Consider the following 23,542-nt stretch of genomic DNA (forward strand, 5'->3'; position numbering starts at 1 on the left):
TTATATGGTTGCGCGATCTGCAGTATCGCTGAAGGCATTGTTTCTGAGAACTTTCCCCTCTGCTCATCAGGTTGTGGGTTTGCTCTGTCAAGCAGTTTATCAAATGTCGTCATGTACTGTTAGATGGACCAAGTATCGAGCTTGTATTCCGCACATGTCTCCTCGTTCTCCGTAATTACATCTTTTCTCATTTGTATGAAAGTATTTTGAGCTGTGCAGATAAGCCTGTGGATGCTTACTGGCGCATACTGTCTTGGCGGGCAGCCAAGAGATTGCCCCGCAGAGATAAGGACTGGCTGGTCTGCTGATAGCGATTGATAAGTCAACTTGCATTCCAAGGACAAAGCAAACCAATCCGAGCAGTATATAGTAGCATCATTGACTCCTCGTTGATTGATGAGCATGAAGACAAACGAGAAGTCACTATTCTCTTCCAGAAAGTCTGTTCGAGGACCCGACTGTCCGACCTGAACCACTGAGCACTACTTCGAAATTCGCCGCTTGAACGAAGAAATTGGTCGATCGTGGACCTCGAAGTCGTCATGTCCGAAAAAGTGTCCCATGGCCGCGGAGGCGCAGGTTAGTTGTTATGACGCATGGGAATCCTTGAGTTACCAACCTGGAAGCTGACCAGAGCAGGTAACCTATATGATACGAAGCATCCTAGCAGCCCTACCCCGGAAGACCTCATTACGCCGACGATCAAACAGGATGTTTACTCCACGGGTCGTGGAGGTTCAGGAAACATGAGACATTTTGACAAGAATCACCCGGAGATTGCGCGGACTAGCCAGGACGTCGAAGAGCCGCCAAAGCGATCTGATGAGCATGTTCAATTCGCAGGCCGAGGTATTTGCCAATGTCAAGAAGTAACACCGTTTCCTCGGATCCAACGACTTACACATCACCAGGAGGAGTCGCCAACGCTTTCGTGCCCGCGGCCGAGGAAGATCGCTTGCGACAGGCGCAATCTGAGGATTTGGAGGCATCAAAGCCACTGCCCAAGGAGGTTCCTGGGGGCAAGTCATCGTAGAAGCAGCTATCGTCTACCGTTCGAAATCACGACCTAAGTTTTGTCCCCTGATGTTCCTGGATTTGCGTCATCGCTACTCCGTACTCCGTACGAACACAGTGTATTCAGTCGGTCTGTTATTTGATGTATCGCTATGTGTTCGTAGCCAGTAATTTATGGTATTTCTGGATTTCACTCCACTGAGGGCTTCGATGATGTCAAGACGACTGCTTTTCACTGTTCACACGTAACTTGGCGACGTACCCCGAAACTTTGCGCGGAAGCGACAACTGATAAGTTTGTTCGCCGCATGCGGGAATCTCGTCAAGTAGAAAGGTAAGTTACCTAGGTAGTTAGATCGGCTGCTTCTATAACAATTGGTTTTGGACAAACTCTGCTAAAGACTGATCCCTAGTGGTGTAGTGGCTAACATCGCTGTCTCTCATGGCAAAACCATGATCACAGCAGCCCTGGGTTCGATTCCCAGCTAGGGAGTACTCGCAAAGCTTTCTTTTTTTTCCCTCACTCACCAAGTCCACTCGCCACGAGCCACTTGGCTTCACAAACCATGGCCCAATTTCTCCTTTCGTGCTACGGTTCGCTCCCCAGATCACCATGGGCCATTCAGTAATAGTCAGTACTGTAGTACGATGACTCGATGCTTCGACATGCGTGCTTTTTAGTCTCTACGTGCAGCTCTTATTCGTGTCTAATGACTACTACCGGTGTTCGGACAGACAAGGACGGAGGGATCATGAAAGAATTCCTCGTGTGGTTATACATGTATAATAACAGTCACTCCAAGAGTACAGTCGAAAAGAGAGGAGTTAACATGCGCTATTTTATGTAATAAGTTATTTTGCTTGGCTCGAGCTAGCTCGCGAACTGGCCGAGCTTTGCGCAAGTTCGTTGGCTTCAGAATTTTGTGCGGGGGACAAGTTCAAGGATGAGAGCCGTCCGACTGGCAAACTCTGCACCCAACATCCGGACTGACGGAGTCACGGAGAGGTTCAGGACACAATCTGGCCAATCAAAAAAACAATCTGGCCAGGGTGTAGCGTTTTTTTTTTTTTTTGACCTTGAAATTGGAGCTGTCCAGGATCCAAACTGCATCCTTCTGTAATACTTAGTGTTACTGCAGAGTTCCTCAAGAAAACCATCACAGACCATGAGCCAGGCCTGAGCTTCTCTTGGTGCTTGGGCCAAATCCGCATTGGGAAAAGTCGCATCTGGAGCCTTGGGTTTCTGGCATCCACCCACAGACTCCCTAGTCCATGCGGATATCGTGACGTCTGGTTGCGCTTCCGCTCTCGGTAGTAGAGAACCGTACAGAGTACCTACCAACCATTTTGCATCGTCAAACTCTCCATTTCTCGACTCACTGTTCATCTACTACTACCACTACTACTACTCCTTCGCCTCGCTTACCACTCGACGACCCGTGATCGCGCCTACTCGACGTTCCCCTGGTTTCTCCTTTTCCTCCACTGCATCATGTACTCCGTCGATCAAGATCGGTCTCAACCGGCCCCTCCTCCGCCACCGGCGACCTATTCTATGGATCGAATCCCGCCGACATCTGGATACCCAGTGACAGGGACCAGCGGCCCGCCGCGGCCACCGGACCATTTGGCTCCCGTGTCGACCGTGCATGAGGGACGCATCTGGTCCTTGCAGGTGATGCAGCAGCCCATCCGAGCGCGTATGTGTGGTTTTGGTGACAAGGTAAGCCGGCTTGCTCTCACTCCGCTGTCGGACAAGAGAATTCTGACGCGATGGCCCACCTCAGGACCGACGGCCTATCACCCCGCCACCGTGTATTCGCTTGATCGTGCAGGATGCCGTGACGAAGAAAGAGGTCGACATCAACGAGATCGACACGTCGTTTTACGTCCTGACCGTCGACCTGTGGAACGCCGATGGGACGAGCGAGGTCAACCTCGTTCGTCATTCTGCCACCTCCCCGTCCATCTCCACCGCAACCTCATCCTCTTATCCTCCTCCACCGCAACAGAATGTCTCTCCCACATACCCTCCGTACGGGCAGAACCCGTACGGGCAACAACAGATGGGATACCAACAAGTCGCCCCGTACTATGGCGGAAATCAGGCAATGAACTATCAAAACCCCTACGGGCCAAACCCCCAGAGCAGCTACTATCAGCAATATTACCAACAGGGGTTGTCGCCACACCACATGCCTCCCCCTCCACAACCGGGCGTTCCGGGAGGAATGTTCACCAGAAACTTGATCGGCAGTCTCAGTGCCAGTGCGTTCCGTCTCACAGACACGGAGAACAAGATCGGAGTGTGGTTCATCCTCCAAGATCTCAGCGTGCGAACAGAGGGGACTTTCCGGTATGGAACCCAAATGGAATTTTCCTTTCCTCTAAATATCGTGCTAACATTGATGTAGATTAAAGATGAATTTCGTCAACGTCGGCACCCCATCAAACGAGTCAACCAACGGGACGCCGGTACTCAACCATGGCTCCGCTCCCGTCCTGGCATCGGTGTTTTCCGAACCGTTCCAGGTATATTCCGCAAAGAAGTTCCCTGGTGTGATCGAGTCGACGCCATTGAGCAAGTGCTTCGCCCTCCAAGGGATCAAAATCCCGATTCGAAAAGATGGCGTCAAAGGCCGCGGACAGGGAGAGCAAGAAGAGGAGGAGTACTAAAACCTCTGACGCAGCGGAATCACCATCTTTGAGAAAGACCCATCAGGAAATGGGCCCTATTTTCTTGTTTATTCTCTTCTTGGGACTCGGGCGGCGGAGTGCGGTGTTCTTGTTTCAAATGACCTTTTTTTTTTCTTTTCTTTCTTATATTCCCTTCTGGTGCCCTTACAACTGGCCTTTGCTCTGGAATCCGCAAGGAGTTTCGTGGGACTGGTTGGCGAAGAGAAAAGACTTACGAGTACTCTAGAGGCGTTTTTGGCGAGCACAGATTGTCCTGTTTCTTTTTACCCTTTATCCTGTTGTTCCAAGAGACACCTGTGACTGCATGACGTTGTTCCCTCATTCTGGTCTAAGGTGATAATGTGTGCTTTCAAGAGATATCCCAATGGCAATGGTTCTCCGGAAACAAATTCTTTGAAAGTCACCTAGGTGCTCTGACTTTGAATCTCCAAAAAAAAGTCCGACACTTCATTAATTAACCCTGAACGGACTTGAAATGTGGACTGCTTGCCGTAAGTAGGTAGATATGGATCTGATAAACGACAGAAATCCCTTTCGCATCATCATCGATTCTTTTTTTGTCGTTCCAGTCATCCTCATCGACATCTATCGATAATGTACTAGATACATGAGCTCATGCTATCCACCCCGATACTCAAGAGGAGCACAATCGTAGAATCAGAGAAAAAGGAAGAAAGAAAAGAAAACAAAATCAGAAACTACCCAATAACCTCCTCTGTCTCCTCAACAATTTCCTCCACAATCTCCTCCACAACCGTCTCTTGCTCAGCGGCGGCACCGCCCTTGGGCGCATCGACGGCGTAGCCTTCGGAGATGCCCTCGGCCTCGTACTCCTCCGCGAGCAGTTCCCGCTCGCGTCGGAGCCAGGCATTCCATTCGTTGAGGACGCGCTTGCGTTTCTCCACAACGGCAGTGTTGGCAATGTCCACTGCATACCGGTCCTCTTCCTCGAACTCCTTCGAGTACTCGCGGAGGTTCTTGCGAATCTGTTTCTGCTCTTCCTTGCTGAGGAACGTCGGAGGACGGGGCCGCCACAGGAATTGCTTGAACTTCTCCGTCGGATGCTCCGCAAGTGTCGTCCCGGAGAACGTGTGGATGTTCCAGCCATTTTCCATCTGAAAAAGGATACCATGGTTAGCTTTGCTTCTCTACATCTTGATTCGTCTTTGTTGGATTGCCTACCTGGTGTGTCCACACACTGGCGCTGCTGACCACATACCGCCCTGTTGGGTCCCATTCAACGTCCGTCACGCCGTAATGCTCCGTCGTCTTCATTAATTGTAAATTGGCTGCAAGGTCCTTCTGATCCTCTGGCTTCTCGCCCTCATAGTCCAGATCCCAAAAGTCAAGGTCAAAGTTGGACTGAGAATGAACCGTGGCAACGACCACGAACCGGCCCTTTGGAGACCAGTAAATAGCGTTGCTGGTCTTCTTCTCGATCGTGCGGACCAGGCGGAAGTTGCCCACTTGGCCTCCCTTCGTCTTCTCTGGCGCGAAAAATGAGACAGCCGTCTTCGGTGCCACCGCGGCTCCGGCAATGGGATCACCGGTGGTGATGAGCACAAATCGGTCGCCATTTGGCTCCCACGCGAAGTTGATCACCGTGTCCTTCAGGCTGTCAACAACCTCCACGGGCACGCCCTTTTCCTTGACGCGGAAGATCTCCAGGTTAGTCGCCATGGACTTCTTCGATTTGGAATGCCGGTCCACTTTAACGCAGACGTAAGCACCCTGGGACTGCCAGTGGAGTTTGACATCTGACACGTTGAAGAGATTCCGCGTTCGCACGATCTCCTTGGACGGTATGCTCATCAGACCGACCTTGGCCGGATTATTGCCAATCTCGGGGGTCCAGTAGCACAGCAACTGCTCACACTGTTTGACACCCTCTCGTTGCACAGTCGCTGGAGCCCATTCAAAATCGTTGATGCCTTCGATTTTGATCGCTTGCTTGTCCAGCAAATTCATGCGCGGCAATTCATACACAGATATCGATTGCTGAGGGAGCATCCGGGCAACATACTTCTCATCCGCTGACCACTTGAACGCAGGCCACTGGACCTTCTTCTTGGGACCCGCATCCCCGTCCGGCCCGGAAAGGTCATGCGCCACAAACGACCGGAGAGGCGTTGCCGTCTCGATGTCCCAAATAATGATGTGCTTCCCATCCTCGGCGTACGTCAGGGGGCCCTGCTGCCCTTCCTCAACTTGGATCGGGCGGGCCGACCAAGTCACCAGGTAGCTCTCCTGAGGCGAGAAGGCGATCAGCTGTACAAACGGGTGGGGAAACTGTTTCTGCTTGGAAAACGATGGCCCGCCCCAGAGCTGAACTCCTTGTGGATGGATCGAAGCGAGATAAGTGCCTTGCGGCGACCATTGGACAAACAACTGAGTCCAATGCGCCCGGTCAACGATGTTCTCCGGTGGATCCTTCTTCATGTTCCAGAAGACGCCGACTTTGTCGCCGCGGTAGATGACGAACTGGTCGCGAGCGTTGGGATCACCCAGCCACCATCTCAAATGCTCCTTCTCCTTGAATGGCTCGATATGAGGCGGCGTGTACTCCTCATCAACGCGGCCTTCGCGTCCATATCGATCAATGTCCGTCAATTTGTTCACGAGCATGGTGTGTTTCTTGTCCAGAGGCGTTCCATGGAGATGCTTGACGGCGGCCATTGCCTGTTCCGGGGTCTCGTACTCAACAAAAGCGAACCTATCCGAACGGTCAGACACTATCCATGCTTCCCTATATTGGGCCGAATGGAACGAACCCTTCCGACATATTCTTGTCGTTCAACGGCATGAAGACCGCGTCGGCACTCGTCCGCCCAACCGTGTTGAGTTTCTTGAGAATGTACTTGATCAGCTTTTCTTTGCTCTCCGCCGGCACGATGGGCAAGCCATCGAGCACGACGAAGGTATCCAAGCCCTCCTCGAGGCGAACTTCATACTGCGCCTTCAAGTCTAGGAGCAGGGAGTCAGTCGCTGGGGGGTTGAAAATTTCGACGAAATTTCGGCGATTGCAGCAACCCACCAGAAAAGTCAATCTCCTCCTCCTCCTCTTCCTCCTCGCGGAGGTCCTGCTCGGTGAGTGTATCGAAGCCAGGCGCCATTGTGTCGAACAGTTAAATTACGAACTGCAATGGAAAGAAATTGCCCTCGAGTCGATTTCGCCTGGTCTCAACGTCTCAAGGCTTGGAGTTCGCTAGGCAGGTTTGTGGTGCCGCAGCGGCATTGTGTGTGGGGCTTAGTCAGCCATCCGAGGAATCAAACAGGGCAAACATAAATTGCAAACGTACTCTAATCACGTGACACTAACTGGTTGTCTTTTAAAGCTTTTCCCAATTGAGAAGCGCTGCAGGAAGTCATGGGATGAACGTCTACATGTCATTGATGCTCATCCATGCTTTGCGTGACCGAAGAATGAGAGAGATGTGGCGCCCTGATTATGCTGGTTCTTGGAGTCCGTGTTGATCTCTCGTGTATCTTAGTTCCTAGACGTCCCTTAACCTTCTGATCTGATTCTCTCAAGAAGCTTCAACCATTCATTCATGCCCCACTGACCTAAGCGCCGACATCTCACAGGTCTGATACTTATCTTGCGACAAAAGCTCTGCGCGTCTGTTGAGTGGTGACTCAGAAGAAGTCAGCTGCATTGACCCTTGGGGAACGATTTTCCATTGCCCCCGCCCAGCATGTCGCGTAAGGAACCCAATCGCGCCGGGTGCGATGAATGATGCTGATACGAGCTTCAGTCTCTCCGGAGGAACGCGAATCCTATACCAAAATCATTGATTCAATTCTTGCAGAAAGCGATCTCCAGACGGTGTCTGAGAAGCGCATTCGGAGGGGACTACAAGATGCTGTTGGGCGTGATCTCACCGAGCAAAAGGTTTTCTATCAGACCTGCATGATCAATTGCGATCTCCTTCTGACCATTCTAGGCCGCGATCAAGGAGTTGATCATGGAACGCTTCGATATCTTCGCCAGTCAGGCCGATCAAGGATCAGCGACCCCAGCAGAGGCAATTAACGGCCACAACGGAAATGGAAATGACAATGAAAAGGCCTCGACATCGCCTTCCTCATCGCCCCAGAAACGCCCTGCGGAGAGCGAGGGGCCGGAGGATGCTGGCAGCAAATCGCCCAAGGCCAAGAAACGAAAGCCGGACCATGACATTGATGCAGATGCACTCTTTGCCGCCAAACTCCAAGCCGAAGAAAACAAACGTGCCCGTCCAACGCGCGGCAGTGTGAACCGCAAGACTACGTTGGTGAAGAAGAAGAAAGCGAAGACGGCCAAAAAAGTCAGGGCTGAGGATGACTCCGACTTGGATTCCAGCTCCGAGGCGGGGAAGAAGGAAGTGAACCGATCTGGTGGATTTCATGTAAGTACCAGGAACGACTCGGCCTCTGTGTCTCATGTTTCTGATGGCCTTGCAGAAACCACTTCTGCTCTCACCGGCACTTTCTGAATTCCTGGGTGGGGAAACTACAGTAAGTGCAGCCACTCTCAGTATCAGGCATCAGCCTCAGACTAACTATGTTCAGCTCTCTCGTCCACAAGCAGTCAAACGGGTGTGGCAATATATTCGTGACAATGATCTTCAGGATCCTACAGATCGCCGTCATATCCGCTGTGATGACCGCATGCGCGCTGTCTTCAAACAAGACCGCGTACACATGTTTACCATGACCAAGATTCTTAACCAGAATCTTTACTCGCCAGATGAATAGGCCGATGAGGGATGTCTTGAGAGAAGACTCCCGTCTCCCATGGACCCTTGCAATCCTGGAGTATCACTCTTTGACTAATTTCTTTTGCATGGCACTTCTTTCATTATGGAATCCTCTGTTGAGCATGGATTTGGTTAGGGCGTGTATTGCCTATGTTGACCTCTCAGCGGGAGTTGGTGGCCTGTCGGTGTTTTGAACAGTTTGCGAATGAATAATGTCTTCTGCCATCTTTCGGTCTTGCCATGGTTAACTACGAGTAGTTGAATCGATGCTAGTAAAAAAAAAAAAAAAAAAAAAGGAACTGCTCAGTCCTATCTATATTCAGTCGTAAGATTTATGACTCCTGATGATGCATCTCGGTGTCATTAAATGAAAAGAAAAAAAGCAGAGTCCGCTCTGACTCTGTCCCCACCGAGGAACATAATTTTTCTTTTTGAGATAAGGGCCGTTCTCTCCCCCCCTGCAGCCAACATCGCCCAATTTGCACGACCACACGCATTCCAGGCCAGTCCTCACAGGCAAGTAATGACCCAAGAAGACCAACAATCGACGCCTCGGGGTTCAAAACGAGGAGGCAGACGACGGGGCCCGGGCGGCCGTCAATCCGACCCAGCGGAAAACCATCGAGACGACGCGCAGTTTCCAGGCCGTCGAAGCCAACGTGGCGGCCGAGCACGAGGCGGTCGCGACAGACAATCGCGCCGTGGGCCGGCCGATGGAGCTGTCTCCAAAGAAGGTGAACAAGGACAAACGCCGGGCGACACGACCGAGACCGCGAAAGTCGAGAAAGGCAAGCAAGTGGCCACGCCGGCGACAGACGCGCCGGATGACGGCGATGTGTGTTTCATCTGTGCATCCAAGGTTGAGCATATCGCTGTCGCACCGTGTAATCACCGGACTTGCCACATATGCATGCTGAGGTTGCGTGCGTTGTATAAGACTAAGACATGTGCGCATTGCCGGGTGGGTGTGATCTCTCTGCACCCGGCCGACGATGAGCTGACCCTGGCGTCTGCTACTTTCTAGACCGAGTCGGATTTTGTGATTTTCACCGACGATCCCGTGAAGCGCTTCGAAGAATTTACTGACAGCGAGATCGCCCAAACGGATGAGAACCTGGGCATCAAGTACGAGAAGAACGAGATTTTCGAAGACACGGTAATTCTCCTACGGTACAACTGTCCGGACAAGAATTGTGATGTTGCCTGTCTCGGGTGGCCGGATCTACATCGCCATGTGAAAAGCAAGCATGGCAAGGTTATGTGGTTCGTATTTGTCCGACCCCGTCTTGAGCCACTCTCTGCTGACGGCACCAGTGACCTTTGTACACGGAACAAGAAAGTCTTCACGCATGAACATGAACTCTTCACACACGCACAGCTTCGGAGACACGAGAAGTACGGCGATGACCAGCCCGGCAGCCTCGAGCAAAGCGGCTTTAAGGGACACCCCGAGTGTGGCTTCTGCCGACAGCGCTTCTACGGAGACGATGAACTTTACGCGCATTGTCGAGACAGGCATGAACGATGCCATATCTGCGACCGCCGGTCGGACGGTCGGCAACAGCAGTACTTCATCGATTACGACGCATTGGAGGACCATTTCCGCAGAGATCACTTCTTGTGCATGGACAAAGAGTGCTTGGAAAAGAAATTTGTAGTCTTTGAAACGCAGATGGATCTCCAGGCTCATCAGCTGGAAGCACACCCGCACGGCATGTCCAAGGACGCGCGGAGAGATGCCCGTACCGTGGACTTGTCGACCTTTGACTACCGGGCACCGTACCAACCCCAGTCATCACGACGAGGGGCGGGCAGAGGCCGGGATCCCAATGCCGAGCCACTCCCCATTTCGAGCGCGCAGCCTCTGCGGCGAGACGAGTTGGCCTTTCAACGACAAATGGCCATCCAAAGCGCTCAGTCTGTATCCACCCGTACCTTTGGCGGTCAACTCACCCCGCGCGATCCCCAGCCGACACAATCCCCAGCACGTCCAACAGCGGCCCAGACCGCGGCCTCATCTCGCTCGCCGCCAACAACGGCAATGGAGCAGCTGAACCTCGCCGATGTCGATCCGACGACGCTCTCTCCGCAGGATCAAGCTCGCCGACTTCGACACGCGGCCGTGATTGAGCGGGCATCAAATCTGCTCCAGCATGACGCGCGCAAAATGAATGAATTCCGAACCAAAGTCTCCAACTACCGCACCTCGAAGATCACGGCCACGGACCTAATCGACGCCTTTTTCTCCCTTTTCGACGCTCCAAGCTCGGAACTGGGCAAGCTGATCAAGGAACTGGCGGACATCTACGAAGATGAGACGAAGCGTTCCAATCTCCTCAAAGCATGGAATGATTGGCGCGCCATCAACGAGGATTATCCCGCCCTCCCGGGACCTTCGACCGGTGCCGCATTATCGAGCAACACAACCCCGAATATCGGGAGCGGAAAGCGCGTTCTGAGGTTAAAGTCATCAACGGCGCAGTCCTCGCGCTCGGCTGTCGGGCGCACAGGCACGATGCCCAGCGCAGCATTCCCTCCCCTCTCATCTGCGTCGTCTTCTGCGGCATCGCGTGCCACTGCTCCAGCGTGGGCCACCGCTCGTTCTTCCCCATCCGCTGCTTCGTGGGGAGCAACAACATCGCAGCCTTCGCGGAGTCCAGGACCACGGACAACCGACACGGAAGACTTCCCAGCGCTACCCGCAGCACCGAAGCCAAATACGCTGATGGCAGGTCTTACGCGAGGAACCGTGCGATGGGATGATCGACGCGGACATCCCAGCACAAATCCATGGACCGGTGCGAATTCAAGCTCAAGTGCATCGAGGGAGGTAAACGGTGGAGACGATGGTCCGCCTCCCTCGGGTACATCGACACCAGTTGGTAAAGGGAAGGGCAAAAGGGGGAAGCAGGTCCTCATCCAATTTGGATGACTGGCTTATGTTTATCTTGCTCCAATCTTCTCGCGAGTGCTCATCTTCTATGATATATGATGCCCGCAGCGGCAGCGAGCGGCGATGATGCAGTAATCATCTGTACAGCGAGATAGAGACGGAGATGTTCATTGTTTCCTCTACCTTGGTACAAGGATTAATAACTGACCATGATTAGACAATAGAGATTACGCGGCAAAATCTCTTTCCGTATCCATGTCTTCCAAATCCTCCAGTGGCTCGAATGAGTCTGCATCGTCCGCATCTACACCAATATCAGCAGGGGAATCGCTGATCTCGGCATCGATTGTGGCCATTTTCATTGTGAACTCTTCCTGCAGCCTCTGCAGCCAAGCGTAAAGCGTCTCCCCCTCAATCATGCCCTGGTATGCCTGCCGTAGCTGTTCTCGAAGCTGCAGAACAAGTTTTCTCTTCCGAGCGATGGACAGGGATCTTGACCCGGCAGCATTGCGCCTCGCGGCCTCGTTGAGGGTACACGACACTGTCCGGGCGGTCGCAAGGACATCGGGAGGGAAAGGAAGCACACGAGCCAAGGCGAGACCATAATGCTCTTCTTGCATGTGACCATCCTGCACCTTGTAAAGCATTGTCATCTTGTTCGACGCCGGTGACAGCTGGACGGCAAGGTGCAAATTGACCACACCGCTGCGCTCTGCCATAATACGGGCAAGTTCTCGAAAGTGGGTAGCAAACCACACCAGCGCGTGACTGTCAACTAGCGCTTCTGAAATAGCGATAGCGAGGGCTAGGGCATCCGTGCTGCTGGTTCCTCGGCCCAGCTCGTCCACAATCACCAAACTGCGGTGATCAACGTTGCGGAGGATGAACGAAATCTCCCGCATCTCCGCCGCGAAGGTAGATACATTGGCATTGACCTCGTCACCAGATGCAGCACGCGCAAAAAGCTGATGGACAATCGGAAATGAAGCATAATCGGCCGGGACAAAGCAGCCGATGTGAGCCATGATCGTCATCAGGGCAATGGACCGAATGTAGGTCGACTTGCCGCTCATGTTGCAGCCTGTGATGATTTGGAAGCGAGATTGTTGTGCTGCATAAACGTCATTGGGCACAAACTTGGCGTGGTGAATCTTCTCCAATATTGGGTGACGACCGGACTTGACTGCTAGGACGTCGGTTAGTTCGGGTCGGCAGTACTCGTGGGTTGTGACAAGTTGCCCAAAGGCTGCGATCATGTCAAGCGTGGCGATAGCCTCGCTGATTTTGAACAGGATAGATACATCTGAACATATCTCGCTAATCAATTCTTGGATTGTCTTGTCACTCATGTTGATCACTTCGTTGTGAGCGTCGGTAATTCTCTGATTCAATTTCACTAGGTCAAGCGTCTGGCATTCGATCCGATCTCGCTTTCTGATGCAATTAATAAAGACATCCGGGAGTGCCCCCTCGAGCTTAATTGCCGGAATGGCCAAATAGTACTGCCGTGCATGATCGTATTTCAAGTCCAGTGCCAAATTATAGGTTTCTACTCTGATAAGCTCGTCCTTATCATTGTCAATATAAGTACTTACTCACCAGCCAGTTTTGACACCAGCTCCGTCACGTCGGCAGTGCTCTCTTTGAAAGCTTGTCTGGCAACATCAAGGAGGCTGTCAACACCAGCCTAGAGCATAGTCAATGCACAACTCATGAATTCTGATTGATCTGAGGGGGCATATACTCTGATGGCATAGGTCCTTTGATTGCGGAGGTCCAGAGGCTTGCTCTGGTACGTCACGTCCTCATTCAACGTGTTATTAATCATGCTACGAATGGACTGGTAACCAGCAGGTGCGCAAATCTGGGCTATGAGAATCTTCGTGCATCGAACCGGACTAACTAGTAATACTCACCTCTCTAATTGTAACTAGGAGTACACTCTCCGCGCCAGTCAATGCTTCGTACACTGCATTGATGGCCATGACGTAGGTCTTGAGCATGATGACACGATTGACCGACTGCTCAACATGCTGAAAGGTGGGTTTTGGCGGACATGTGATGATCTATCTGATAAGCTTGCAGCAGTGCCTTGTTTGCAGTCACTTACCGAGGTGAGAACTTTCTCTGCGTCAACAAATCCCCGAAGAGCTACCAATATCAGCCAGGCTCGGTGAATAGTTGGACGTCCAGCTACCTTGTCTGGTCGAGAAGAACATGTCTTCCTTTGAGGTCAATTCTTCCAGAGCATCATAGCGTGCAATAATCTTCTCCGGATCAGTTGAAGGCTGAAGAATATTACTGCGCAGCAAGCGTGCCCCCATCGGTGTGAGGGTTTCGTTGAGTACTCCGAAGAGGCAGTCTCTTGATTTTGTGGTCTGGAGGTTTTGGATCAACTCCAGTGACACGACAGTAGCAAGATCAATCATCATGGACTCCTGAGACGGCTCGAACTTGATCCGAAGGGTATGAGGCGCAAATACTCGTTCAAGCTGAAGTTCCACGTATTTCAAGACCTCCGGACACGATTAGCACTCGCATCGAACCAATCTACAATGGGCTGACAGCCTTACTGCAGCAAGGCAGCATGTGGCAAAATAGTGGCCATCCAGCAACGCCCGAGTAGCAACCAGCTCGTCCGGAAAAGCGAGTCTGTCCACATAGTCGTAACCTGCTCTCTCGGACCAGTATCGACGGTCAACATAAGTAATTATCATGTCCGGGAGGTTCTCTTGGATGATGCCACAAAGCTTCGACCGCTGACCGCTGGGGCTGTCCATGAGAAGCAATTCGGTGGGCTCAAAAACACCAATCTTGTTGATGGTTCTGACATAAGACTGGCTGTCACAGAGCTGGCACAACACAGCCTCCGAAGTCGAAACATTGACGAACGCCAGTCCCACAGTCGGTGACACCCCTCTGGACTCGCTAATGGCGCACACAATATCCTGAGAGGCAATGCTTGTTGCGGAGGTGGTTGGCCTGAGAGACTGAGGCCGGCTTCTGCCCGCGCGGCCCATGTGAATGGACGCCATTTCTGATGGTTGTTGAGTTGAGGTTGGAGAAGAACGGGAGAGCCGAGATGCCTACCTCTAGGTTGGTTAAGGATGCGCTCTGCTGATACCGCGGCAGGAGCGACCCGACCATGGAAGATCGGTTAGCCCTGCGCGGCGCAAGATCAGAGGCGGTCCGATGGTATCAGACATAAAAATGCAGCCATACCTAGGTAATTCCGAGAACGAGACTCCCGTTGCTAGTTACATACGAATAGCTGGTAATTACGGTATGACACAACGCAGAGGGATTACTCACAACGCAGAGGGATTACTCCGTACAAGCATTGGTAATACGGGATACCTACTGGACTGTTTGAATTCTTGACTGACACTGCTTGGAAATGTTTGGTACATCTTCATCCAGTCGTCCTTGTACGAGTACAGGTAATAATTCTGGTGGACGCCTGTAGAATAGAGACGAGCTTGACAGTGAGACGAGAAGATTAGATAAGTCGCCTCACTCGTAGTTACAGTACTCCATGCTCGATAACCTACCCGTAGTTCGGGTGGCCGATACGCGGCTAAACTATCTTTGTACTAGCGTAGGTACCTACCTCTACTGAGTTCATCTATCAAAAAATATCTTCGAGCAACGAAACAACCCTGTTCCAAGCAATTCAAATTGTGCAAGAATCGACACAATGGCAACCCAGTTTCCGCCTCCGAGCAAACGCCAGAAACGCGAGATTATTGAAACGACCCAGAAACAGGCGGACATTCCCACTATTCCCGCCGATCTGGGCAGCGTCCGAATCCAATTCGTCGACCAAAGTACGGGAAACCCGACGGGTTCCTTGTTTACCGTCCCAGTGGCCGATGCGACAGTTAAGAATCTCGAGACGGTTCTGAATAATCTCCAGGGAAATGTAGGTACGAACTTGCTGGAGAGTTGGATGCGTCTGGTCGGAGTCGCAGAGCTAAAATTCTTAACTTCTGTTAGGATGATCTCGAACGTGTCCCTTACCGATTTTCATATCAGTCGGAAGAGAAAGATGGGCCAACAGTCGATATCTTGACCGATGTCTATCACTCGTTGCTTAAACCCGGGATCAAGACCACCGAGGATATTATTCGTCTACACTACACTCCACAGGCTGTATTCCGTGTCAAAGCCGTTTCGCGATGCTCGGCGTCGATCGCTGGACACGGTGAAGCGATTTTGTCAATAGCTTTCTCTCCTGTGTCCTCATCAACGATGGTGACTGGCAGCGGCGATGCTACGGCACGCATTTGGGACTGCGAGACAGGGACACCGATGCATACGCTAAAAGGACACACGGATTGGGTCTTGGCAGTTAGCTATTCGCCGAATGGCGCAATCATTGCGACAGGGAGCAAAGATAACACAGTGCGATTGTGGGACGCAAAGAAGGGGACACCGCTCGGGAACCCTTTGAAAGGACATACACGATGGATCAACAGCCTGTCATGGGAGCCCTACCACGTCCAGCAACCGGGTCGACCCCGTTTGGCTTCTGCGTCCAAGGATTCCACAGTGCGTGTGTGGGATGTGGTGAGCAGACGGATTGACCTAGTCCTGACCGGACATCAAGCATCTGTCACTGTTGTGCGGTGGGGCGGAACCGGCAAGATCTATACGGCATCCCATGACAAAACAATCAAGATATGGAGTGCCACGGATGGCCGACTCCTGCAGACGCTCGACAAGCATGCACACCAAGTCAACCATCTCGCACTGTCGACGGACTTTGTGCTGCGCACTGCCTATCATGATCATACGCACCAGATTCCGAAAACTGAGGAGGAGAAGGTGGAGGTTGCGAAGAAGAGATTTGAAAAAGCGGCCACGATCAACAACAAGATCACCGAGAAACTCGTGTCCGCGAGCGAGGATTTCTCCGTGTACCTCTGGGATCCGGATTCTTCGAGCAAACCTGTCGCGCGGATGATGGGACACCAGAAGGGCGTGAACCATGTCACCTTCTCACCGGATATGGCTTACATTGCCTCTGCTAGCTTCGACAATCATGTCAAATTGTGGAATGCAAGAGATGGAAAGTAAGTTGCAATGATCGATCCCCCAACAAGTCTAGTCTAACTTTTCGATAGATTCATCACCACGCTGCGTGGTCACGTCGGTGCAGTGTATCAATGCTGCTTCTCCGCTGACTCGCGTCTTTTGGTCTCCGCGTCCAAAGACACGACACTTAAGGTGTGGGATGTGCGGACGGGAAAGCTTGTCATGGATCTTCCTGGTCACCGCGATCAAGTCTTCGCCGTTGACTGGAGTCCGGATGGCGAGAGGGTGGGAAGTGGAGGACGAGATAAGGCTGTGCGCATATGGAGGCATTGATAGATTTCATACAAAAGGAAATACCCGTCTTGACAGCCACCGACGCTCCAATCTTCTTAGCCGTGTTCTGCCGGAATCCTTGATCCTAGTCCGGCATCGGCGTGAGTATTATATGTGCGATCTTACGCTGACGAGGGTGGTTCTTGCCTCATGTATACTCGCAAGAAATATGCTTGGCCAAACAAACTCATCGCCACCATTCCCGCCGCTACTACTTCGGTAGCGCAGTCTCTACGGCGATCCCTCAGACGACTAACCGATCTGGTGGTGTATATGTCCTCTCTGATCTCAACTGCCACACCAAGCACGGGGGTCTTTTGGCGCAATACGATTCACGGCTCCCTGAAATTCCACAGCACCATTGCATGAGTATCGTGGCGACACTTTCTGGAAGCGCAGAAGAACAATACCGCGATTCACAACCGCCTGGCCAACTCTGGGCATTTGGTTCAGGGCGGACGTTCTGGCATGTGCAATGGGTAAGGATGCTGCTATCTTCAGGACAACTTACAACCTGTGGCACAGGGCTGGGTTGTTGATGACTTTTGGTGGACCTCGTGGGACGGTTGAAGGCATTGTCATAGTACGTTCACAAATCGCAGTCGAGTCACTCGAGTGGCTCAGGGAAAATTCTGGAATGCTAGTTCACGTATTACGAGAACATTTGTAATGGACGATGTGGCTGTCAGCAAGCCTCGAAGTCAGCGATCAAAAATTGCCGCTCTTTCCAGCTGAACTCCGCTTGACTCAATGCCATACGGAGTATTACAGTACAGTACTTAGGTATGGCCCCCCACGTCGGGATTTTGTTTAAGCTATACGAGTCTAGCCAGATAGAGTTAGTCATGAAAAATGTTAAGCTTAAGTACAGTGACATGATTGGCCAGAAAGGATCTTCTTTGGGAACCTTGTTGCTTGTTCGATTCGATTTGGCCTTGGCAGCTTGGCTTACCTGTTTAATTTTACTCCGCAGAAGCCGCCTCACTCTTGAGCCGCTGGCAGCGCACGAAGCCAAGCATCTTGACTGACTCTTCGAGTTGCCTGACACTTGACCGAGCAGAAATGCGAGTACCAAAGATTGAGTCCATCACCAACATTTGCTTCGAATCACACACAAGAGAACGGGACTCCAGTTGTTCTTCAACGTGGAGGGGATTGGTAATACAAAAACTTGGACCAGTGGGAACCTCTGGTCAAGAGCGTTTTCTAAGAGAGGATTTGTACCAGTTTTTTTTTTTTTTTTTCTTGTTATCAGCCGATGTAACTTCACGGCTGAAAGGAGTAAACCAACGGGATATGATTCTGCAGGCACTGGAATCTGGATCTGGATGCCGTAATTGACGAATACGCCCACCGGAGCCGTGCGGATCGCTTCAAGACGATACCAGAAAAGGACGTACTCCATCCGCAGTGCAACGTATTATCAGTGGCAAACTGGCAAATACCCTGGACCCAAATCACAAATGGGATGATGACGCTTGGGGGAAAGATAAAAGAAAGCGGGGAACTCCGGGGAAGCAACTTAGAGATGCAGCCGTATCTCGTCTGGAAACAAGCAAATCGCGGAGACAAGGAAATCCATCTCCTCTCCACGTTCCATCGTCCGTGCCGCATATTCTCGGAGCTTTGTCTTGGCCACAATGCAAAGTTCACGGCAATTAGTATAAACCATTAATCGATTAATTTAATAATACACATAGACAGCTGGATTGCCGTCGGCGATTGCCGTCGGCGAATGAAATAGAAGTTTTGAAAGGAGATTTCCTGGACGGAGAGCGGTGTATATACTGCTGCCATCGCCTTCTCAATCCATCGCTCTCCGTTCAGTTCCAGTTCTATAGCTACACCATCTCAGACCCACGATGACAGCCGGATCCGACCTCGAGAAGCCCGTTGAAAGCCCTGTTGAGAAGCCTGTCGCAACAAAGGCGACCATCGAGGATCCCGATGAGGGTCTCGATGCCGAAGAGCGAGCGCGCATTGTAAGTTACTTCATGAAGTTCTAAGCACAATGCTTGTTGCAAAGTACATAGATGAGGTAACCGCGTCCATACCCCGACTAGGAACGGCGCCTGCTCTGGCAATTGGATCTTCGGCTCATCCCGTGATTGTCTCTACTGTACCTGGCCGCATTTCTCGACCGCACAAACATCGGAAATGCAAAAATTGAGGGCTTGCAGGAGGACCTCCACATGACAAACAATGAATACAACAACTCTCTGACCATCTTCTTTATATCTTACTCGGTTTTTGAGCCAGTGACAAATATAATGCTAAAGCGCTTTCGCCCAAGGATCTTTATACCCATCATCATTATCCTCTGGGTAAGTCTCTTGATGATCGATCGAGCACCGGGGACGTCATTGCTGACGCTCCGTCCTTATAGGGCATTTGCATGACGACAATTGGTTTGGTCTGGACCGCAAGCGTGTTCTCTATCGGCTTGCCTCGGATCAGCAGTCAAGCGCTGAGCATGAAGAGTGGAAGATGTCATACTTGTGGGCCAGCTTGAGAGACTGGAAGACATACCTCGCGGCTATCATCTACATGGGAACGGATGGCTCGCTCTATGCATTCTCGCTATTTGTCCCGACTATCATCAACGAACTGGTAAGATCGTGTCATCGCTTCTCGCTGAGCATCTTGCTGACAGATCAACTAGGGTTACACTTCTACCGAAGCGCAGTTGCTCAGTGTGCCTCCCTACACACTGGCTGCCATTCTTACCGTTTTCATCGGCTGGGTCGCCGACAGAACTCGCGCCAGAGGCATCTGCAACATAGTTATGGCGACGATTGGTGCCGTGGGGTTCGCGATGCTGTTGGGAGCAAAGACTCCAGGCACTCGGTACGCAGGAACTTTCCTCGGAACGGCCGGAATCTATCCCACGATTGCCAACTCGATTGCCTGGACAAGTAACAATGTCGAGGGTACGTTTGACGTTGGCCCAACCCTTATGGCAGTGGAACTGACAGATGGAAAAGGGGTTTACAAACGCGGTGTTACTCTCGGTATCATGATTGGCTGGGGAAATCTCAATGGTATCGTCTCGTCCAATATTTACCGGGGAGAAGATGCTCCTAACTTTTACCCCGGTCACAGCACTGTTCTGGGGTACCTTACGGTGTTCCTCCTCGGTGGCTCGATCTTGCAGACAGTTCTCCTGCGCATCGAGAACCGCAGACGACGACAAGGCGAGCGCGATTACAGGATCCAGGGTCTAACCCCTTCGCAGATCGATTTGCTCGGGGATGAAAGACCAGACTTCTTCTACACCACATGATGTCAAGAGGAATGTATGTCATGATCATGCGACTTCCTCCAAGGAATGTCCGCATACGTTGTTTATGAGAATCATCGGCCGTACAGTGACATGAAAACAATCATCGTAGTCATACTACTCATGCAGCATTAGTGTCCACGTTCGTACCGATTGATAATATCTTGGTTTTTCTTGGGTCCATTGACGACATGACGACTCGCCCAACTCATCACTTCACCCGTTCCTTCTGTGATGCGAAAGGCGTATACGGAGCGATACATATCCTTGACGCACAGATGACTCCCTCGCGCGTAAACGAGTTCGGTTGCCAGAGACGTGACAGGCGGCGGGACAGGGGGTTCAATAATCATTCCGTCGAGTTTGATAGCACTGGAATCGTCTCCCGTTGCGAAGTCGAATTCATGGAAAAGATAATCAGCTTCGTCGACTTCCTCTTCGTCCCACTCTCTTTCTGTTTGCTTTTTCCCTTCGGCATCATGTGCTTTTGCATTGCCATCGGCATCTTGACGAGATGCTCGCCTAGCCTTGACGAACCACACGCTTACTCGGGTACTGTCTGCATTCGTATCTCCAGAGCCGCCGACCTTCAATCGCCAAATGTACTTTTTCGACCACGATAGACCACTGACACCCGGGATCGAGCTCGGCATGACTCCTTCTTCCTTGTACAGCATGTCAAGTCCATCTTCCGCATCACGTCTACTCCTCAGCCGTGTGAAAGTGGCAATGCCATCGAGTTCACCGTTGATATCGGCTGGGTTGTCGCTGCGCAGCGTACGCAAGAGGCGCCATCTGGACGCAGCGAGGGACGCGAACAGATCAGGAAGAAGGTGAGTGCGAACTGGTGTTGATTTCATGGAACCCTGTTCAATGGCTAGGTACCGCTTTGATTGCCACCGCGTGCGTAGATGAAGAAAAAAAGAGAATCTTCTCCTGAGTTGGTAGGTAAAGGATCGCTACTACTGTACGGTAATCAGATGTCTCATGTCTGCAGCCTGCTGACCTGCTTTTCAAGTTCGTGGCAGAGTCTGACTCTGGATATTTGCAGTACCTCATAACTTCCTCATCTGATATGGTTAGGGTTAGGGTTTGTCTAAGTACGGCAAATATCCATGCACACACACCTTGTACGGAGTACAGTAGGTAGCCTGCTCGTACATGGTAGGCCTACGAGAATAGTAGTAACCTTTGAAAAAAAAAAAAAAAAGGTAAGTAAGGATAGATAGTCATTCCTGAATATTGCACATGCAGTGCCTGATTGCCTGCTGAATAAATGACCGGCAGGGTACTTCCAACATGAAGCCGGCGCACATATCACCAATGCCAGGTCGCGGTGTTATTTACAGAACGATTTGAGTGCCATAACAATAGTCATAATAGTCATTATATCAAGCAGTGAATGCTTGGCCACTTCAATGGAAGACTCGATCAATCTGAGTTGCGACCCAGTCGGACCGCCGCCGAATGTCATCCACAGTGTTGATGCCCTGCTCACATATGTAGACATCAATCAACCCCGCAGGAACCCATTCGAAATAGATGTTTCTGACGTTCACAGAAACATATTCATCGGAGGTATTCTGCCGCATCAATATCGGCTCTAGCTGATCTACCCCGGAAACCGCATCAGCACGCCAGGTGTTGGAAACCTCTAAGGGTGTGCTCTCTTCCACGCCGAGCGACTCCCCAGGCTCAGCAATCTTACCCAGTTCGCTGACCACAACAGTCCGGCACTGGGGTGTAATATGTTTAGCACTAAGGACAGCCGGCAATGACCCTACCTTGTTACTGACAGCCCCGTCGGAAGCAATGCGATCTGCGCCGATCAGGATCATGTCAATGCCTTGGGCTGCGAGGGCCGCTGAAGCGTCCGAGTAGATTGTGATGTTGAGACGGATTTTGCTCCGGTTCTTCGGCTCACTAAAAGCCCGCGAGAGCGTAGCAGAGAGAGAAACCCCTTCGAATAGCGGTCTTGATTCAAGGATGCGAAGATCTATGGCAGCGACATCTCCCGGGGAGAGTGTAGTGAGAAGGTGCAAAATGCTTTCCCGGATCGTGGAGCTAGAAGAAAGGGTAAGAATGCGTAGGGGTTTACGACTGTCAAGGCGATGTGGAAGTATGTCTTTCTCCACGAATGAAGCGAGTGCATCACACACCCGACGTGTGATCGAGGCCCGCTCCTCCATGGCGCTGTCTACCGTTGCGAGAATTTCGTCGGACCCGATCGGAGTGGTCGATGGCGGAGTCAACACGAGTGTCTCCAACTGTGCCAACACTGGAAGTAAAGCGCTAAGGATCGAGGCACCCATGCTTTCCCGACCGTTTCTCCAAATATGCCAGGCCATCATCTTGACTCTATCCCACCAGTCACGTCTGGCATCACCCTCGGGCGCTGGTAGGGAGTCCGAAAGAAGATCCCTGAATAGCTTCAGTGCAATCGACGCCAACTCCCTCGCCCCGCTTTTGTGGTCTTCTCGCAGCTGCCATAGTGCGCGACTCAGCTTTGGTGCGCAGGTGCCGAATGTCGCATAATCTCCTTCCGGATAGACTCGCCGCAGCGACTCCGCTAGCCGTGGAACGAATGGTTCATCGCCAATACCGTCGGGCGCACGATTCAGAATGTCCGCTACATCGAACCACTTCCACGTGGTATGCTCCCAATCCAGGCGAATCGATTCCTCTGCACCTTGGGATTTAAGCAGGAACGCGAAAGGATAGATAGTCCATTCTCTCCCGACAACTTCGTCAGAAAAGGAGAATTCTCTTCCACACCGGAAGAGCGTCAGCGAGGATTCAGACAGAGAGGTTTCCTCCCGGAGTTCACGCAAGGCGGTATGTAGTGGGGAGGGGTCCTGCGAACGATCTGTGCTACCTGAAATCGGTGCATAATAGCCTCTGGATCAAGTCAGAGTTCTCTTCCTGTCCTTCTCACAAACCGGCTCTATGAATATCGCTTGCCGAAATAGTAATAATCGGAAAGGGAGAGCGTACGGGTAGGTGCGGACAGCGTCACTGCGTCGGAAGAGGGCTACTTGAGCCGTCGCATGTTCCTTCTCTCCAAGAAGTCGGAATATGAAATTCGATACGACAACCCGCTTTTGAAAGGGCTTCACAGATGCCATGGTAAATGACGCTAGTATGGGACGGTGTAGGTACTGCCGCATCCTGAGGAGCCATCTACGAGCACAGATGTTGCATCATCCAAGGTAGTAACTTGTGTTAGGTTAGATAATGTTATTGACTATTGTATAATTTAGGTATTAAGTTATACAGTTCTCAACAGTCGACACCGGCATGATTTGATGGAATGGGTAGGTACCTAGGCACGAGAGTACTCGTACTTGAATGAGTTGACGCCGTATCGAATGGCGAAGTGTATCTCGAGTGGATTAGAGAATAACGTGACGAAGAGCTTCTGGCAAAGTGATCTGCACTGAGTCCACCGACGCGAGTAACTTGGAGATAGTTGTGCAAGCCTAGCCGACGCTCTATTGAAAGGCATGAACAAATACATCGGAATCCAAATCCGAGCAAGTCAATTCATGA

The 23,542-nt window shown here is 51.5% G+C and overlaps 11 protein-coding genes and 1 non-coding gene across 12 annotated transcripts; 8 read left to right on the top strand and 4 right to left on the bottom strand.

The window, feature by feature from the left end:
• Window positions 1-542: 542 nt before the first annotated feature.
• On the top strand, window positions 543-1,033 carry VTN31DRAFT_3853 (uncharacterized protein; the record flags this gene model as incomplete). Its single annotated transcript, XM_069404178.1, has 3 exons — window positions 543-579; window positions 640-849; window positions 912-1,033. The coding sequence occupies 3 exons, from the start codon at window positions 543-545 to the stop codon at window positions 1,031-1,033; spliced, it is 369 nt and encodes a 122-aa protein (XP_069261178.1).
• A 387-nt stretch (window positions 1,034-1,420) lies between these two features.
• Window positions 1,421-1,507, top strand: VTN31DRAFT_t45. The gene has a single exon. It is a non-coding gene; the product is annotated as a tRNA-Glu (tRNA).
• Window positions 1,508-2,506: 999 nt separating this feature from the next.
• VTN31DRAFT_3854 (uncharacterized protein) lies at window positions 2,507-3,690 on the top strand (the record flags this gene model as incomplete). Its single annotated transcript, XM_069404179.1, has 3 exons — window positions 2,507-2,737; window positions 2,802-3,370; window positions 3,429-3,690. 3 exons carry the CDS (start codon window positions 2,507-2,509, stop codon window positions 3,688-3,690), a joined length of 1,062 nt encoding a protein of 353 aa, XP_069261179.1.
• Window positions 3,691-4,409: 719 nt separating this feature from the next.
• VTN31DRAFT_3855 (uncharacterized protein) lies at window positions 4,410-6,824 on the bottom strand (the record flags this gene model as incomplete). Its single annotated transcript, XM_069404180.1, has 4 exons — window positions 4,410-4,826; window positions 4,894-6,424; window positions 6,483-6,675; window positions 6,746-6,824. 4 exons carry the CDS (start codon window positions 6,822-6,824, stop codon window positions 4,410-4,412), a joined length of 2,220 nt encoding a protein of 739 aa, XP_069261180.1.
• Window positions 6,825-7,406: 582 nt separating this feature from the next.
• VTN31DRAFT_3856 (uncharacterized protein) lies at window positions 7,407-8,448 on the top strand (the record flags this gene model as incomplete). Its single annotated transcript, XM_069404181.1, has 5 exons — window positions 7,407-7,413; window positions 7,467-7,603; window positions 7,656-8,099; window positions 8,155-8,208; window positions 8,263-8,448. The coding sequence occupies 5 exons, from the start codon at window positions 7,407-7,409 to the stop codon at window positions 8,446-8,448; spliced, it is 828 nt and encodes a 275-aa protein (XP_069261181.1).
• A 525-nt stretch (window positions 8,449-8,973) lies between these two features.
• VTN31DRAFT_3857 (uncharacterized protein) lies at window positions 8,974-11,382 on the top strand (the record flags this gene model as incomplete). The annotated part of the gene is made up of 3 exons (XM_069404182.1): window positions 8,974-9,411; window positions 9,475-9,713; window positions 9,765-11,382. The coding sequence occupies 3 exons, from the start codon at window positions 8,974-8,976 to the stop codon at window positions 11,380-11,382; spliced, it is 2,295 nt and encodes a 764-aa protein (XP_069261182.1).
• Window positions 11,383-11,570: 188 nt separating this feature from the next.
• Window positions 11,571-14,378, bottom strand: VTN31DRAFT_3858 (uncharacterized protein; the record flags this gene model as incomplete). The annotated part of the gene is made up of 7 exons (XM_069404183.1): window positions 11,571-12,892; window positions 12,943-13,030; window positions 13,088-13,207; window positions 13,260-13,409; window positions 13,454-13,494; window positions 13,541-13,859; window positions 13,917-14,378. The coding sequence occupies 7 exons, from the start codon at window positions 14,376-14,378 to the stop codon at window positions 11,571-11,573; spliced, it is 2,502 nt and encodes an 833-aa protein (XP_069261183.1).
• Window positions 14,379-15,040: 662 nt separating this feature from the next.
• Window positions 15,041-16,422, top strand: VTN31DRAFT_3859 (uncharacterized protein; the record flags this gene model as incomplete). Its single annotated transcript, XM_069404184.1, has 2 exons — window positions 15,041-15,265; window positions 15,340-16,422. The coding sequence occupies 2 exons, from the start codon at window positions 15,041-15,043 to the stop codon at window positions 16,420-16,422; spliced, it is 1,308 nt and encodes a 435-aa protein (XP_069261184.1).
• Window positions 16,423-18,905: 2,483 nt separating this feature from the next.
• On the top strand, window positions 18,906-19,225 carry VTN31DRAFT_3860 (uncharacterized protein; the record flags this gene model as incomplete). Its single annotated transcript, XM_069404186.1, has 2 exons — window positions 18,906-19,037; window positions 19,100-19,225. 2 exons carry the CDS (start codon window positions 18,906-18,908, stop codon window positions 19,223-19,225), a joined length of 258 nt encoding a protein of 85 aa, XP_069261185.1.
• Window positions 19,226-19,260: 35 nt separating this feature from the next.
• VTN31DRAFT_3861 (uncharacterized protein) lies at window positions 19,261-19,996 on the top strand (the record flags this gene model as incomplete). Its single annotated transcript, XM_069404187.1, has 3 exons — window positions 19,261-19,323; window positions 19,376-19,643; window positions 19,698-19,996. The coding sequence occupies 3 exons, from the start codon at window positions 19,261-19,263 to the stop codon at window positions 19,994-19,996; spliced, it is 630 nt and encodes a 209-aa protein (XP_069261186.1).
• Window positions 19,997-20,124: 128 nt separating this feature from the next.
• On the bottom strand, window positions 20,125-20,853 carry VTN31DRAFT_3862 (uncharacterized protein; the record flags this gene model as incomplete). Its single annotated transcript, XM_069404188.1, has 1 exon — window positions 20,125-20,853. One exon carries the CDS (start codon window positions 20,851-20,853, stop codon window positions 20,125-20,127), a length of 729 nt encoding a protein of 242 aa, XP_069261187.1.
• Window positions 20,854-21,408: 555 nt separating this feature from the next.
• VTN31DRAFT_3863 (uncharacterized protein) lies at window positions 21,409-23,160 on the bottom strand (the record flags this gene model as incomplete). Its single annotated transcript, XM_069404189.1, has 2 exons — window positions 21,409-22,891; window positions 22,988-23,160. 2 exons carry the CDS (start codon window positions 23,158-23,160, stop codon window positions 21,409-21,411), a joined length of 1,656 nt encoding a protein of 551 aa, XP_069261188.1.
• Between the last annotated feature and the right edge of the window lie 382 nt (window positions 23,161-23,542).

This window comes from Thermomyces dupontii, assembly GCF_041956625.1.
Source record: "Thermomyces dupontii strain NRRL 2155 unplaced genomic scaffold VTN31scaffold_3, whole genome shotgun sequence".
NCBI classification, from domain to species: domain Eukaryota; kingdom Fungi; phylum Ascomycota; class Eurotiomycetes; order Eurotiales; family Trichocomaceae; genus Thermomyces; species Thermomyces dupontii.